At 43.7% G+C, this 16,277-nt stretch overlaps 1 protein-coding gene across 1 annotated transcript in view; it reads right to left on the bottom strand.

The window, feature by feature from the left end:
* The window catches only part of acss1 (acyl-CoA synthetase short chain family member 1), a 56,615-nt gene that overhangs the window by 18,181 nt on the left and 22,157 nt on the right, over positions 1–16,277 (bottom strand). Inside the window, exons 3-7 of the mRNA XM_037698220.1 lie at positions 13,151–13,174; positions 9,278–9,289; positions 6,141–6,385; positions 2,042–2,217; positions 1,761–1,913 (exon numbers count right to left, since the gene is read on the bottom strand). Coding sequence (XP_037554148.1) covers positions 1,761–1,913; positions 2,042–2,217; positions 6,141–6,385; positions 9,278–9,289; positions 13,151–13,174 — 610 coding nt within the window. The remainder of the gene's footprint in view (positions 1–1,760; positions 1,914–2,041; positions 2,218–6,140; positions 6,386–9,277; positions 9,290–13,150; positions 13,175–16,277) is intronic.

Raw genomic sequence — 16,277 nt, 5'->3', positions numbered from 1 at the left:
CATGGAGGAATAACTATTAGTCATGGAGGAATAACTGCTTTGTAATGAAGGAATAACTGCTAAGTCATGGAGGAATAACTGATGAGTCCTGGAGGAATACCTGCTGAGTCATGGAGGAACAATCTGCTGAGTCATGGAGGAATACTACTGAGTCATGGAACAATAGCTACTCAATCTTGGAGGAATACCTGCTCAGTCTTTGAGGAATTACTGCTGAGTCATGGAGGAACAACCTGCTGAGTCATGGAGAAACACTTGCTGAGTCATGGAGGAATACTACTGAGTCATGGAACAATAACTTCTCAGTCTTGGAGGAATACCTGCTGAGTCATGGAGAAATACCTGCTCAGTCATGGAGGAATTACTGCAGAGTCATGGAAGAATACTACCGAGTCATGGAGGAATAACTACTGAGTCATGGAGGAATAACTGCATTGTCATTAAGGAATAACTACTGAGTCATGGAGGAACACCTGCTGAGTCATGGAGGAGCACCTGCTGACTCATGGAAGAATACCTTCTGAGTCATGGTAGAATACCTGCTGAGTCCTGGAGGAATACCTGCTGAGTCATGGAGACATACCCGCTGAGTCATGGAGAAATGCACTGCCTGGCCCCAAAAAAAGTTGCCACCAAAAAAAAAGGTCACACTAATATTTCATTGGACCACCTGTAGCTTTGATTACGGCATCCATTCACTGTGGCTTTGTTTCAATAAGCTTCTGTAATGCCATAAGATCTATTTCCATCCAGTGTTGCATTATTTTTTCACCAAGATTTGCATTGATGACCAGGCACTGGGCATGATAGGTGCATCACTTCATCTGCCTCTCTTCTTACCCTGATGCACCCATCACTCTGGAACAGGGTAAATCTGGACTCATTAGACTACGTGACATTCTTTCATTGCTCCAGAGTCCAATCTTTATGCTCCCTAGCAAACTGAAGCCTTTTTCCTGGTTAGCCTCACTGATTAGTGGTTTTCTTAAGGGTACACAGCTGTTCAGTCCCAATGTCTTGAGTTCTCTTCACATTGTGCATGTGGTAATGCTCTTACTTTCACTATTAAACATAGCCCTGAGTGCTACTGCTGTTTTTCTTTGATTTGATTTTACCAAACATTTAAGTGATCGCCGATCACGATCATTCAGGATTTTTTTCCGGCCACATTTCTTCCTCAAAGATGATGGGTCTCTACTATCCTTCCAGTTTTTAATAATGTGATGAACAGTTCTTAACCCAATTTTAGTAGTTTCTGCAATCTCCTTAGAAGTTTTCTCTGAGATGCATGCCAATGATTTGACCCTTCTCAAACAGACATCTTTTCCATGACCACGCGATGTGTCTTTCAACATGGTTGTTTAAGAAATGAGAAGCAACTCATTGCACCAGTTGGGGTTTAGTAACTTGTTGCAGCTGAAAGATAATCACCCATGCAGTAATTATCCAATAGGAGGCTCGTACCTATTTGCTTACTTAAATCCAGGTGGCGACTTTTTGGGGGGCTAGGCAGTGTACCTGCTGAGTCATGGGGGAATTACTGCTGAGTCATGGAGGAATTACTACTGAGTCATGGAGGAATTACTACTGAGTCATGGAGGAACTACTACTGAGTCATGGAAGAATAACTAATGAGTCATGGAAGAATAACTACTGAGTCATGGAGGAATACCTGGCAAGTCACTGAGGAATACCTGCTGAAACATAGAGGAATACATGCTGAGTCATGGCGGAATACCTGCTGAGTCATGGAGAAATACCTGGTGAGTCATAGAGGAGTAGAGCAGGTAACCAGCCTGGGTGTGGACAAGTCCTTTAGGTTTTCCTGTGCTTCCTGATGTATAGAGCAGAAAGAGAAGGTCCTCGCTGTCCAGAGACTCTGGGGGACAAACGGCAGACTCAGAGGACATCACCTGAGGGACAACCAGAAGGATGTGGTTTTAGAAGTACCAGCGAGTTATTAATCAGGACCAGGTGTGTTGGTTACGTATGTATGACATGTTAAACAGGTGTATTGTGTGATACTGAGCATGTGACCCACCTCCTCCAGAGGAATGTCCAGTTTTCCCATCATTGTAGGGTTTTCAGTCCTCTGAGAGACAAAGACATGTTGGACGGATGGACAGTTTTTCACTGCAGCATCCACTGTGGCTTTGAGCTCAATGAGTCGGCCTCCTCTCACACCTTGATTACAGGTGATAACAGCTTTGCACTGAGCTGGAATAAAACACATGGAGAACAGTATGGTGGATCTTATAGAAACAATGTTAAAATAAGACGTGGAGTTCCTCAGGGCTTCAAACTTGGTTCTCTTATCTTTTTGTTCCACTGGAATACCAATCACTCACAGCAAGAACAGTATGAACATTAAAAGAGAAATAAATGTAATAAAATAGCAATTCTTCTTCTTTTGGCTGTTCCCTCTTCAGGAGTCTCGACAGACAACAAGTCATCCTCCAACTCACTGTGTCCTCTTGTGTTTTCTCACTCCAACTGCCTCCATGTCCTCTCTAGCTGCATCCATATATCTCTTTTTTTTCCCCTGGTAGCTGCATTTCTAACATCCTTCTATCTTCTTTCTCTGCATCATGTCAGCAGTTCTCTACCTTCACCTGTCATTGTCTCCACATTTAGAGTTCCCACCCTCAGTCCTACACTCTTGACTTTCCTCTTCTCTCTCTGTCACCTGACAGGTTTCCCTCCTCGTGGTCTTCAACTAACAGTAGCACCATTTCCACTGGCACCCTGTTTGCATTGGTGGTGGTCGTTGTTAACCCGGGCCTCAACCGATCAGGTATGACATTGTTTACACGAACTTGCATGTTGTTTTATGCTGGATGCCCTTCCTAATGCAACCCTTACCATTTACCAGGGCTCCACTGGTTTGTGTTTATGGTGATTTAATATCATTATAACTTTACAACTACATTTTTTTAAATTTTATAAAATCTACCCAAATATCAACAACATTCAGAGTTTCTGTTTTTTTTTTAAATGTAAAATGACTTGAATGAAGACGTATTAATATGTAACTGAACTTCAGTGTTCCTGCCGTCACATCAGAAACCTGCAGTTTTATTGTTTGTATTCCAGGCTGGTTTAAGTATTTGGACTGTGGACCTGGTAAAATGCTGTAAAGCTGTGAGGACACTCGGTGATAAAATCAGACTCCAAACACTAAACAAACATCTTAAAGATGCAGTCAGAGGGAAGATGATCCACTCAAGGATTTGTTCTGTTGATCAGGCCATAAACCTGGAACATATTAATTTCTGTTACCACTCATCCTGACATCTCATTTATATTTAAAATGTCTAAATGTTCTGATTCTATAATTCCTGAAATACATATACAGCATTCCAACCAGCAACAGAGCAGCAGTCACATCTATCAGCAGTGTTCTGTGTTTATATCTTGTTAATAAAAAGTTCTTAAAAAAACCCCAAAAAAAACAAGGAGCGCTGGCCCTGCAGCCCACACATCTCCAGACCCTCCCGCAGCCACTCTGGACCTGATTTTAATTCTCTCTTGACAAATTCCTTAATTTTTCACAATTTCAGTCATGGCATCAACGGACAAGGAGGAAGAGATTGCTTTCCTCTTGACATAAAAACAAAAGGAAAGGCCATTAAACCAGACCACAGATGAAGAAGGGGAATTTAATACATTGAAGTTGCATACAAAACAGTCTTTCGCCGGGCAGTTTATTGTGCAACATCTAGTATGTGTACGCAGTCATAAAAGTTGATCTTTGCACGGACATTCCTTGCGGGCGTCCGCTTAGAGTCTAATCCGGTATACGAACGGACAATCCACGAGCTGAAGTCCACCCGAGTCTGTGGGAGCCTTAATTCTCACCTGCTGCCCATCTCCCACTCCTCCTAAGTCTTTATATTCAGGTCCTTTCATCTCCACTTCAGCGGTGCATTGTTGGTCATATGCCACAGTCTGTATGTTGACTGTGTCTCTTGAGTTTTCTGTAAGTTTTTGTTGCCTTATCAGCATTTTGTTTTTGCCTTTTTTTAATAAATAAATTTAGAAATTGAGCTCCTTGAGTAGAGTCTGCATTCTGGGTTCCTACCTCAAACCAAACCTGACTTGGTATTCCTGATGAACTCTGATGTGTTTACCACATCATTTTTAAAACTAGTTCAATCAGTTTAAAACCAGACCTGATGGACAAACTATCCACACTATGACTAAGCCCCTCCATCTGCAACTGGGTACTAGACTTTTTAACAAACAGACCACAGTTAGTGAGGATCCACAACCTCTCCTCCTCCACCATAACCCTCAGCACTGGCTCTCCTCAGGGATGTGTGTTGAGCCCCCTTCTGTTTACTCTGCTCACATATGATTGTGCAGCTACCCATCCAGGCTGTCACATTGTAAAGTTTGCAGATGATACAGCGGTGGTGGGATGCATCACAAACAATGATGAGTCCAGCTACAGGCAAGAGGTGGAACACCTGGAGAGCTGGTGCAGAGAGAATAACTTTCACATCAATGTGAAGAAGACAAAGGAGATGATTGTGGACTTCAGAAGGAACAAAAACACCTACACCCCCCTGAACATAAGAGGATCTGCGGTGGAAGTGGTCTCCAGCTACAAGTACTTGGGTGTACACATGAATGACAACCTCAGCTGGAGCAACAACACCACCAGCCTGATCAAGAAAGCTCATCAGAGACTCTACTTCCTCAGACGGCTGAGGCGAGCTGGTCTGGGAAGCTCAGTCCTCACCTCCTTCTACAGGTGTGCAGTGGAGAGCATCCTGTGCTCCAGCATCAATGTGTGGCATGGAGGCTGCACAGCTGCAGAAAGAAAAGCTTTGCAGAGAGTGGTGAAGGCTGCACAGAAATCTGTCGGAATCAGCCTCCCCACCATCACAGACATCTACACCTCCAGATGCAGGAAGAGGGCCACCTGCATCATGAAGGACCCCACTCACCCAGCACACACACTTTTTGCCCCACTCCCCTCAGGAAGGAGGTTAAGGAGCATTAAGTGTAGAACCACTAGACTGAGGAACAGCTTCTACCCTGAGGCTGTTAGACTCATGAATCTCTAACTAGAATAATCACTGTGAAAAACCATATCATGTTGCTGCTGATCTGTTTCATGTTGCTGCTGATCTGTTTCAATGTTGATGTGTTCATGCGTGCACATCTGCTCACAGACTCATGTTCATGTTTGTGCTGATGTTCAATGTTTTATGTTATGAGTGCTTAGTGTATATTTAGTTGATGTTTTTCTTAGTTCATATCTTAGATGTTATTACTGTTTTTCTTAGACATTTTTATTGTTGGATGTAACTGGGACCCCGTGTACATAATTTCGCTCCACCACATGTACCACATGAGGTGCGAATGACAATAAAGAAACTCTGACTCTGACTCTGATAAATGAAACAGGCTTCATAGATTCTGTTTCTCAAACTCAATAAGGTGAAAATGAGAAAATATTTTTGGAAAAGGTTTGCGTTACGTTAAAAAAAAAAAAAAAAAAGTTAATTAAACCTTTGTCCCTGTGATGGGTCGGAGACCTGTCCAGGGTGTAACCCGCCACTCGCACAGTGACCCCCGTGACACGAAGAGCAAGAAGTGGGTAAAGATAATGGATAGATGTTTCTTAGTAAAGTCATGTTTTATGAAGCTTTACCTGAAGATCCTCCAGAGTCTGTTTTACAGTCAGCCTCCTTCATGGTTCAGAGTCTAAAACCAGCTGATTCCAGATCAGACTGAAGATGTCTTCAACATAAAGACTGTCAAGAGTTTCCTCTGATCTCCCCTTTCTTAAAACTTTTTGAAATACTCTGGTTACAAAAAGGATTATTTTAACAGCATGTTATTATTTTCAGAGGTTCTTCATTTTGGGTTTAAACCTCTGGATCTCTGAGGATTCTGAGCATCTCTGTAGAATCTTGATAGAAATAAAACAAAATTTGAACATTCCTGCTTTAAAGAAACTTCTTTCCTAAAGCTGATGTTTATGTTACTGTTTTAAATTCAAAGCTTCATCTTTGTCACCTAAGGACCGGATGTATTGTGTTGTAGAACTGATCTATTGGTTCTGCAACACCTTTTGCCTAGTTATACCTGATGGAAACTTGTTAATGAGAACCTGAAGGACCACTCACCATCCTGGATCCGTCCTGCCAGGGCATCTGAGCTGAATCCGGCAAACACCACTGTGTGTACGGCACCAATTCGAGCACATGCCAACATGGCAGCCACAGCCAGTGGTGACACTGGCATGTAGATGGCCAGTCTGTCTCCTTTGTGGATCCCATGGCTCTTCAGGGTGTTTGCTAGGCGGCAGGTGGTCTCCAGCAGCTCCCTGATGGATGGACATACTGGTGATGAGCACAAATCTCTGACCAGGCTTGAAACAATTTGTAATAAATTAAAACCAGAGTTTAACTTCATGATGGTTTAAAATGAAAAGACAAACTGTAGACAGGCTGAGAGAAGATGGCCTGAAACTTTAGTTAAAGCATATGCAATGTATACAATATAAAGGAAAAACTTTCTAACTAAAGTGCCAAGAGAGTGGTGGTGCAAAGGTTAGAGAAGGTGGGCCTTTGATTGGAAGATTGCAGTTTCCTCTCCCGGTACCAACAACATCAAAATGTGGGTGAGATAGGTGAAGCACCCACACCTTCCTCCACCTTCATTTGCCCCATTCTGGGCCTTTGAACAAGGCCCTTAACCCTCACTATCTGCTCCCCTGTACATCCTAGATAGCAGCTATCTGCTCCACACAGAGGGCTGTGGTAGCTCATTGGTTTGTGGTTACATCAGGAAGGATATCTGGTGTAAAAATAATTGCCAAGTGTTCGTGCGACTTAGTTCGCTGTGGCGACCCCTGAAGAAGGGAACAGTCGCTCTGACTCTGTCTTACCAAAGCTGCCTTTGGAGACATGGAACATGACATCACCTCTTTGGTGGGGAAGGAGCCTGAGCTTGTGCATGAGGTTGAGAGGTAGCAACTAAATACATATAGTTGGGCTCACCTCGACTCACAGTGTAGGCTACAGAACCAATCACCTTGAAATGGGCTGGACCATATTCCACTCTGGAGTTGCCCATGGTGAGAGGTGCCTAGCTGGTTTGGATCTACTCATAGCCCTACTGCTACTCCCTACTCCAACACACAGGCACCACGTCTGTGTGTTTGAGTTTTCCCCAGTAGATGAGAGGACACAGTAGCTACCCTGCACCTTAAGGTGGGGGAATGGGCTCTGACTGTTATATGTGCCTACATGCCAAACAGCAATTTTGAGTATTCAGCCTTCTTGGGAGTCCTTAACATAGGTGCTGTCATGTGCTCCTGCTGGGAACTCCTTTATTATGTTGGGGGATTTCAATGCCCATGTGGGTAGCAACAGTGTGACCAGGAGGGGTGTGATTGGGAGGAACAGCCTGTTTGATCTGAACCAAACCAGTGTTCTGTTATTGGACTTCTATGCTAGTCACAGTTTGTCCATCACAAACACCATGTTTGAACTCTGTAGTGGACATACTGGCTTATGGAGGCTGTCAAGCTGAAGAAGGAGTCCTATCAGGCCTTGTTGGCTGGTAGTATTCTAAAGGCAGCTGAGGGGTATCGGTGGGCCATGTAGCGGTATCGGTGGGCCATGTAGCCCACCGATACCCCTACAGCTACTGCCCTGGATGTTGGTGAGGCAAAAATTTTGATGTGGGAGGAGTTCAGTGCGGCCTTGGATAGAGACTCTTAGTTGTCTCTAAGGAGATCCTTACAAACCATTAGGCAGCTGAGACAAGGAAGGCAACACGTTACTAACAAGATCTGACCTGAGTTCTTCAAGGCTCTGGATATTGCTGGGCTGGCTTAGTTGACACACCTTTGCAACATTGTGTGGACATCAGGGGCAGTGCTATGAGATTGGCAGACAGGGTGGTGGTTCCCCTCTTCACCAAAGGGGATCAGAGGGTGTGCTCAAAGAAAAGATCTGTGGAAAAATATGTCTAGACCTCCCTGCTCAAGCTGCTGCCGACAGACTAGACTCCAGAACTTCTTCTTCTTTCAGCTTTTCACTCTTCTGGGGTCACCACAGCGAGTCATCCTCCTCCATCTCACTCTGTCCTCTGCATCTTCTGTCCTCACTCCAACTACTTCCATGTCCTCTCTAACTGCATCCATATATTTCCTCTTTGGCCTTCCTCTTTGTATTTTTCCTGGCAGCTGCATTTCTAACATCCTTCTACCAATATACCCACTGTCTCTCCTCTGGACATGTCCAAACCATCTCAGTCTGGCCTCTCTAATTTTATCTCACAGTTGGTCAACCGGTGCTGTACCTCTGATGATCTCATTCCTAATCTTATCCATCCTTGTCACTCCTAAGGAGAACCACATCTTAATTTCTGCCACTTCCAGTTCTTTCGCCTATCTTTTTGTCAATGCCACTGTCTCCAAACCGTACAATATAGCTGGTCTCACCACTGTCTTGTAAGCTTTTCCTTTGACCATTTTTTGACAATCACTCCTGAAACTTTTCTCCATTCACTCCATCCTTCCTGGGCTCTCTTTTTCACCTCTTTACCCCACTCCCCATTTTCCTGGACAGTGGACCCCAAGTACTTGAAGTCCTGCACCTTTCTGACCTCTGCTCCTTGTAACCTTGTAGCAACCGACCTCCCTCTCATTCACACACATGTACTCTTACTGCGGCTGACTTTCATTCCTCTTCTTTCAAGTGCATACCTCCACTTCTCCGTTCTCTTCCACCTGTTCTCTGTTCTCACCACAGATCACGTCATCTGCAAACATCATAGTCCATGGGGATTCCTGCCTGACCTCATCTGTTAGTCGGTCTGTCAAAAGAGCAAACAAGAAGGGGCTCAGAGCCAATCCTTGATGCAATCCCACCTTCACCTTGAAGCTATCTGTCACTCCTACAGCACATCTCACCATTGTCCTGCTGTCCTCATACATGTCCTGTACCAGTCTAACATACTTCTCTGCCACTCTTTCCTCATGCAATACCACACCTCTTCCCTCGGCACCCTGCCATATGCTTTTTCAAAATCTACAAAGACACAATGGAGTTCTTTCTGACCTTCACTGTACTTCTCCATCAGCATTCTCAAAGAAAAGATGGCATCTGTGGTACTCTTTCTTGGCATGAAACCACACTGCTGCCCACAGATAGTTACGTCTTATCTAAGTCTTGTTTCCACAACTCTCTCCCAGATCTTCATTGTGTGGCTTATCAACTTAATTTCCCATGTAGTTGTTACAACTCTGTACATCAACCTTGTTCTTAAAAATGGGCACCAGCACACTTCTTCTCCATTCCTCAGGCATTTTCTCACCCTCAAATATGCCATTGAATATATGAGTGAAAAACTTCACTGACATCTCTCCAAGACATTTCCAAACCTCCATTGGTATGTCATCAGGTCCTACTGCCTTCCCCATCTTTATTCTTTTCAGAGCTTTCCAGACTTCACCCTCACTAATCTTTCCCATTTCCTGGTCCAGTTTCTATGACCTCTACTCTTCTTTCTCTTTCATTCTCTTCATTCATTACCTCTTCAAAGTACTCCTTCCATCTTCCTGTCACACTCTCCTCACTTGTTAGAACATTACCATTCCTATCTTTAACAAGCCTAACCTGCTGCACATCCTTTCCAGCCTGATCCCTCTGTCTTGCCAATTGGTACACGTACTTTTCACCCTCTTTAGTGTCCAGCCGCCCATACAACTCATCATATGCCTTCTGCTTTTCCTTAGCTACCTCCCTCTTTACTCTATGTCCCATCTCCTTATATTCCTGTCTCCTCTCTTCAGTCCTCCCACTGTCACTGTTGATCCTGTATGCTCCACACTGGTTTGTTGTCATTATCTGCATCGTTTTTTATGTCTATATTCTGATTTACCTCATTTTGTATTTTGCTTTGTGTGTTACCTGTTGTTTTGTCTGTACAGCACTTTGGTTGGCCTTGTCACTGTTTTAAGTGCTCTATAAATAAAGTGGTATGATATGGTATGGTCATATTTCTTCTTGGCTAACCTCTTCTTTTGATCGGCATCCTGCACTTCAATATTCCACCACCAGGTTTCCTTATCATCCATTTTTGTACAGATGACACACCAAGTACCTTCCTACCTGTCACTCTAATTACTGTTGCTGTAGTAGTCCAGCCATTTGGAAGTTCTTTCTTACCACACAGAGCCTTTAACAGCCACTCTCTGAATTTCTCACAACATTCTTCCTTCTTCAGATTTCACCATTTGGTCTTCTCTGATTTTATGCTTTCTCTTCTTCACAATAACAGTCATTCTACACACATCCATCTGGTACTGCCTGGCCACGCTCTCCCCCGCCACAATCTTACTGTCCCCAATCTCCCTTAGGTTTTCTCTTCTACACAGAATGTAGTCGACCTACGTACTCCTTCCTCCACTCTTATATGTCACTCTATGTTCCTCCCTTTTTTCGAAAAAGGTGTTGATTACAGCCATTTCCATCCTTTTGGCAAAATCCATTACCATCTGTCCTTCCTGGTTTCTTTCCTTGACACCAAACCTACCCATGACTTCCTCATTCCCTCTGTTTCCTTCACTAATATGTCCATTCAGGTCTGCTCCAATCACAACTTTTTCCTTCCTGGGAATACTCTCTATCACTTCATCCAGATCTTTCCAAAATGTATCTTTCTCCTCCCCATCACATCCAACATGTGGAGCATAACCACTGACAATGTTTAGCATCAGACCTTCTACCTTCAGGCACATCACCCTATCTGAAACTCTCTTCACCTCTACTACATTCTTTGCCAACTCCTTCTTCAGGACCACCCCTAATCCTTTTCTCTTTCTATCCACACCATGGAAAAACAGTTTGAACCCTGCTCCAATGCTGCGAGCCTTGCTGCCCTTCCACTTGGTCTCTTGGACCCAAAACATCTACCTTCCTTCTCTGCATCATGTCAGCCAGCTCTCTACGTTTGCCTGTCATTGCCCCACATTTATAGTTGCAACCCTCAGTCCTACATTCTTGACTTTCCTCTTCTTCATCTGTCTCCTTACATGTTTCCCTCCTCGTGGTCTTTGACTAACAATAACACAATTTCTGCTGGCACCTTGTTTGTCAACAGCACCAGTGGCGGTCGTTGTTAAGTCAAACCTTGACCGATTCGGTATGGTTTTGCTTCCATGAACTCGCATTATTGTTTTGGCAAAAGTGTTTTACATCTGATGCCATTCCCGACACAACCTTCACCATTTACCCGGGCTTGGGACCAGCACAAGAGATACTCTGGCTTGTGCTCCCTAGTGGCTGGTTTAGATCCGACTCCAGGTCAGGGATTCTTGGTATTGGATAAAGCATATAGGAGGGTTTAAACCAAGCATCTTTGTGATCTCTTACCTTGAATTTGCATTATATAGTTTTCTGGGTGGAGTTTGCATGTTCTCTCCGTGAATGCGTGGGTTTTCCCCGGGTACTCCAGTTTCCTCCCACAGACCAAAAACATGCATGTTAGACTGACTGGTAACTCTAAATTGTCTCTAGGTGAGAGTGAGAGAGTGAATGGTTGTTTGTCTTGTTTGCCTCTTTGTGTCCTTGTGATGGACTGGAGACCTGTCCAGGGTGTCCCCCACCTCTCACACAGTGACTGCTAAATACGGGCACTAGTGACCCCACGACCCAAAAAGGAAGAAGCATGTAAAGAGGATGGATGGATGTATGTTTGTATTTATGTTATTACTGTTTATTGTATTTATAGTAGTACAGGTTTATATTTATGATAATACAGTGTTTTTCATTGTAGCGATGACATAGTGGTCATCAGCAAACACAGAAACAGTAGTATATTTCAGAGGAACATTTGTCAATATGAGGTCAATCAGTGATGATTTTTTTGGACTACCAACTAAATGAACCAAATTTAAAGCATCCCATTGAGCTTTAAATTGGGCTAAAACTCGTTGCAACCAGTCCCAGTTCAAATCAGCCAGACTTTTGTTGCATTCAGTTCAGAAATGAGCTATACCAAAGAAGGAAGAGCTTCAATGGTCGCTACAGGTGTTCTGTGGCAGCAAACTATCATGTGGTGAGAGACTGAGATTTGTAAATCCATCCATCCATCATCTTTTACCCGCTTCTTCCATTTTGGGTCATGGGGTCGCTGGTGCCCATGTCCAGCAATCACTGTGCGAGGGGCGGGGTACACCCTGGACATCACAGGTGTAGATGAACAGATGCTGGGATATATTCATCATTTAACGCGAGTTCCTCATTTTTCTGGACTGAATAAAACGTGCACTGAATTTAAGGAAATGCAAAGTGAGACGTCATTTAAATTTGACCCATCAAAATGAATGCGGTCATTTATTTACAGAATCAAATTTAACATCAAACATTTACATTAATTTGGCAAATTATGAAAATAACAACAAAGCAATCAATCAGGAAAAATCATACGGCCATGATTTTTCCGTTGCTGCACCAACAGACATTTATAACTGTACAACTATGATCTTTTACCCACATGAATGTGGGTAAGCACTTTACACAGACATTTCTAAATATCTGGGAGAATTTCTACTTGATAGAAAAGTTTAAGATGAAAGATGAAGTTTAAAGGGGAGAAAGATGGTGTTTGAGGTAGAGTGTTGAACAGAACGGCACTCTCCGGGCTTTCTTCAGCTTTTCCTCACAGTACACTTAGGTGGTGAAAACGACTCTTTTACCTGGAGATGTCTCAGGCGAGATTCCGTTTAACGCACCCTTTCAGCGTCTCCGTAGGATGCTGTTACTCGTCCGGAGTAGCTGCGAGGTTCTGTCAGCCACAGCTCACCTCAGTGGAAAATGTTATAATCCCATGGAACTCGGAAGAGCTTCGTTGTCATGTCAGGAACTCCAACAGCACTCCATCAGAACTCCAGAACTCTAGAAGTCTGACAACTCTCCAACTCTGAGTACCTGTGTGTCTCTCCGTGTCCCTGTGAGTTCGTGTAAACCAGGAAGTACTGACATTTTAAAGGCTCTTTCCCGGTTCACTTTTTGGGATTTTTCATTGGTCAGAAACGACCAGAAGGGGTGTGTTTTTGTGACGTAAGAGGTTAGAGACAGCGAGAATTGTTATGAGACAGCTCAGAAATGTTCTCACAGACCGAGAGGGTTCTGTTTTGGCGTGCCTTAAGAAACAGGTGCAAAACATCTCTATTTACGTCTGAGAGGATTCTAAAACATGACAGTTTTAACATAACAACTTGTTTTTCGTTTGACTGTAACCTTGTAAACGCACACACTTGCTCATTCAAAAGCAGAAATCAGAAAAATGCATAAACTCTGCACAGCTTTTAACATGAGAATAAAATCATTACTCAGTTAATAAAATTGATTAGTTCACTGCAACATCTAAAATGGTTTGAACTAAGACACTTTGATTATCAACATTTGTAAGATAGTAATGATAATAAAAAGAGAGTGTTCTTTTCACTTGAATCTTCAAGAAAGAAAGTCTCAGGATGGGTGAACCTGTATTTATGGAGTCAAATACATGAAATGACAGCTTCTGTCCCACAAGGTTCTAAAGGTCAAGAGTTTTGACCTTAGACTGGGTTTCGACGTAGGCTTAGTCCACTACAGTCCCCCCTTTGGAAATCATCACCTGTCCATGGAGATGAATTCCAACTATGGACTTACGTCGTCGATTGTCCTTGAAGCTTGATGTAATCCAGCAAAGAAACAAGAGTCAAGAGTAATCCAGCAAGGAAACAAAAGTCAAAAGTAAGCCAGCAAGGAAAACAAAAGTCAAAAGTAATCCAGCAAGGAAAACAAAAGTCAAGGTAATTCCACAATGTTCTTGGTAATTCCATTGTGTTGATTATAATTCCATATCGTCTCGATACTCCATTGTAGCAATGCTTTAACCCCTTGGAAACAGAGTCTGTAATCCACTGGAAAAAGTCATATAATCCACAATGGTAAATCCACAACGATTGGAAGAGTTGATTAATCAGCATACAGAGGGGTACCCTTGGATTGAACTGAAGAAGCGGCCACCGGATGAAGAGTGGAGACCAACGTCAGGATTGCAGGTCGCCTCCAGCGAAGGTCGTCTCCAGCGACGTCCAGCCTGTGCCGTTCTGGTTCAATGTGTCATGCAATTATGTGGTTCAAGGTGGGCTTATGAAGGGGATTTTACATAAGGCCTTAAACTATATGCACCTGGTGTGTAAGCTATTATGGTTGAGAACAGCTACGACTACCAGTTAAGGGGTGGAGCATGCTGAAAAGGGGTACTACAGGGGTTTAAGCCTATAGAAAAGGGTTCCAAACTATTTTTCCATTTCTAACTTGGCTTAAGTTAGCTTTACATGGCAAAATATAGTTTGGTTCAAATGTCTGTTGTCTTTTAGACGAACGACTTGAGATTGGGTGTTTGGTTTCCCATAAATGTTTTGGAAGTCTATGGCGAGACTTATCAAAAAGAATTAGCTATCCCCCCGAATAGAATTGTTCGAGTAGGTTCGGCTTAAGCGATGTGAGACCAATGTAGATTATGGTACTTAAGGTAACAATAATATACATTGACTCCGCAAGGATTGCAATTTAGCGAATGAACTGCATGTTGGCATGGTTAAAGGCCTCTTAGTCTCTAACTTAACTTACACACAAGATACATTCTTACCTCAGAAACAACCAAAATCAACTAAACAACGTTTCAACACCGACAAGAGTAGTGACTAAGCATCTAGAAACATCGTTTCACTGCTCCTCCTCACCCTGGTTGTCAGTTTCAGTCGCGCTGTCCCGTGTGAGTGGCTTCTTTGCGGACCCGCTTACGCGAGGCATAATCATATCGAGGTGCGCTGCATGGCGATCCACGTCGACTCGGAGTGACGTTTGGCCCCGGGACAGGGATGCGAGTATCCCACACAATACGAGGGTTATCGTCATTAGCAGGGCTATGATTAATGTGTCCGCGCTCGACCACGCATAGTTAATTGGTTGGATCGGGTTCTTAGTTGTGGACCTGAGGGACTTGAGAACTTGGTTTATTGGTTCCACGTCGACGACTTGGGTGCCTTCAAAACGGATCCTTCCCAGAGTCTCTGGATCTATGTCTATAGACATATTTCTCAGGTACTCTGAGTCATCCAGAGTCGTGTCCCATCGTTCCGGATCGAGGTGATAGAGCGTCAAATCACCAATGTGTATGGTTGTTCCCTGGGGAACACTGATCCACATCGTTTTGTCCGGTAACGCCAAAGGTCTATTTGCCCCGGGTTGATCGTAGGCTATGATCGCCTGTCTTTGAGGAGCGTTCACTAGCCAACGAGAGCCAATTATTTCCGCTTTTGCATCTTTAGCCAGGTGTCGAGGCGTTACGGTCGTTGAGCACTTAGAATTTTCCGGAATAGGTGTTAATCCGCATATGCCCGCGGTTTTATTCCACATAAACGGTTTGCTCGGGCACAGATAGTGTATCTCCCGAGTGAGAACACACATCTGCAGGGTTGGAGCTAGGTAAACGGAGGGGTTGTCGTCGTGGTACGCAACCATCCTTGGCGTGTCAATTTGAACATGGTTTTCGCCGTGCCAATTGCCAACATTTACGACGTCCCTGAGTCTATATATGCCGTTTGAGGGAATTATCGGTAGGTTGATAATGAACGCCATTTCAAATGTTTTGTGATTGACGTAGATTGGGATTGCGCTACCGAGAGTGTAAGCCAGGTGTGCCTGTGTTTGCGTAACTTTTTCGTGCGTAGCGGAGCTGAGGATGTCGTTCACCATCTGTAGAGAGACTAGATACGGTGGGATCCTACCGGTGGCTAGTGTATCTACCGACGAACTGATATCTCTAAGCATGTCAGCAAAAATCCTATCCATTAGGTGTGCGACAGCGTAATCCGCTTCAACCTTAAGGGCTAACTCATTTACCGCTATTACGAGGGCTTTGATCTCTTGGGTGTGAGTCAAGAGGGTGAAGATTACCAGTAGTGGTATCATCATTGTCCTATGGAAACACAAAGAGATAGGTCTTAGCTTCGTAACGGTCAAGGGTAGGTCCTGTGAATTTAAACTATGGTTAAGTTTATTATCCATTAGTTATCTTCTGCTTGGATGACCCTTATTCCCACGAGGTCAGATTTTGTGAGATCTTTGTCTCCTGAGGAGTTGTTGCACGCCTTGTGTTGTTTAACCTGGTTACGGTGTACCCATTTAACAGTTGGCTCTTTTTGGCCTTTACTGATTTTTATCTGGTAGATAATTGGGGACACTTTGTCG

This window comes from Nematolebias whitei, chromosome 1 (genome assembly GCF_014905685.2).
Source record: "Nematolebias whitei isolate Nwh7 chromosome 1, NemWhi1, whole genome shotgun sequence".
Lineage (NCBI taxonomy): Eukaryota > Metazoa > Chordata > Actinopteri > Cyprinodontiformes > Rivulidae > Nematolebias > Nematolebias whitei.
Note: the sequence above shows the minus strand (reverse complement) of the source record. Positions and strands in the feature narration are given on the sequence as shown.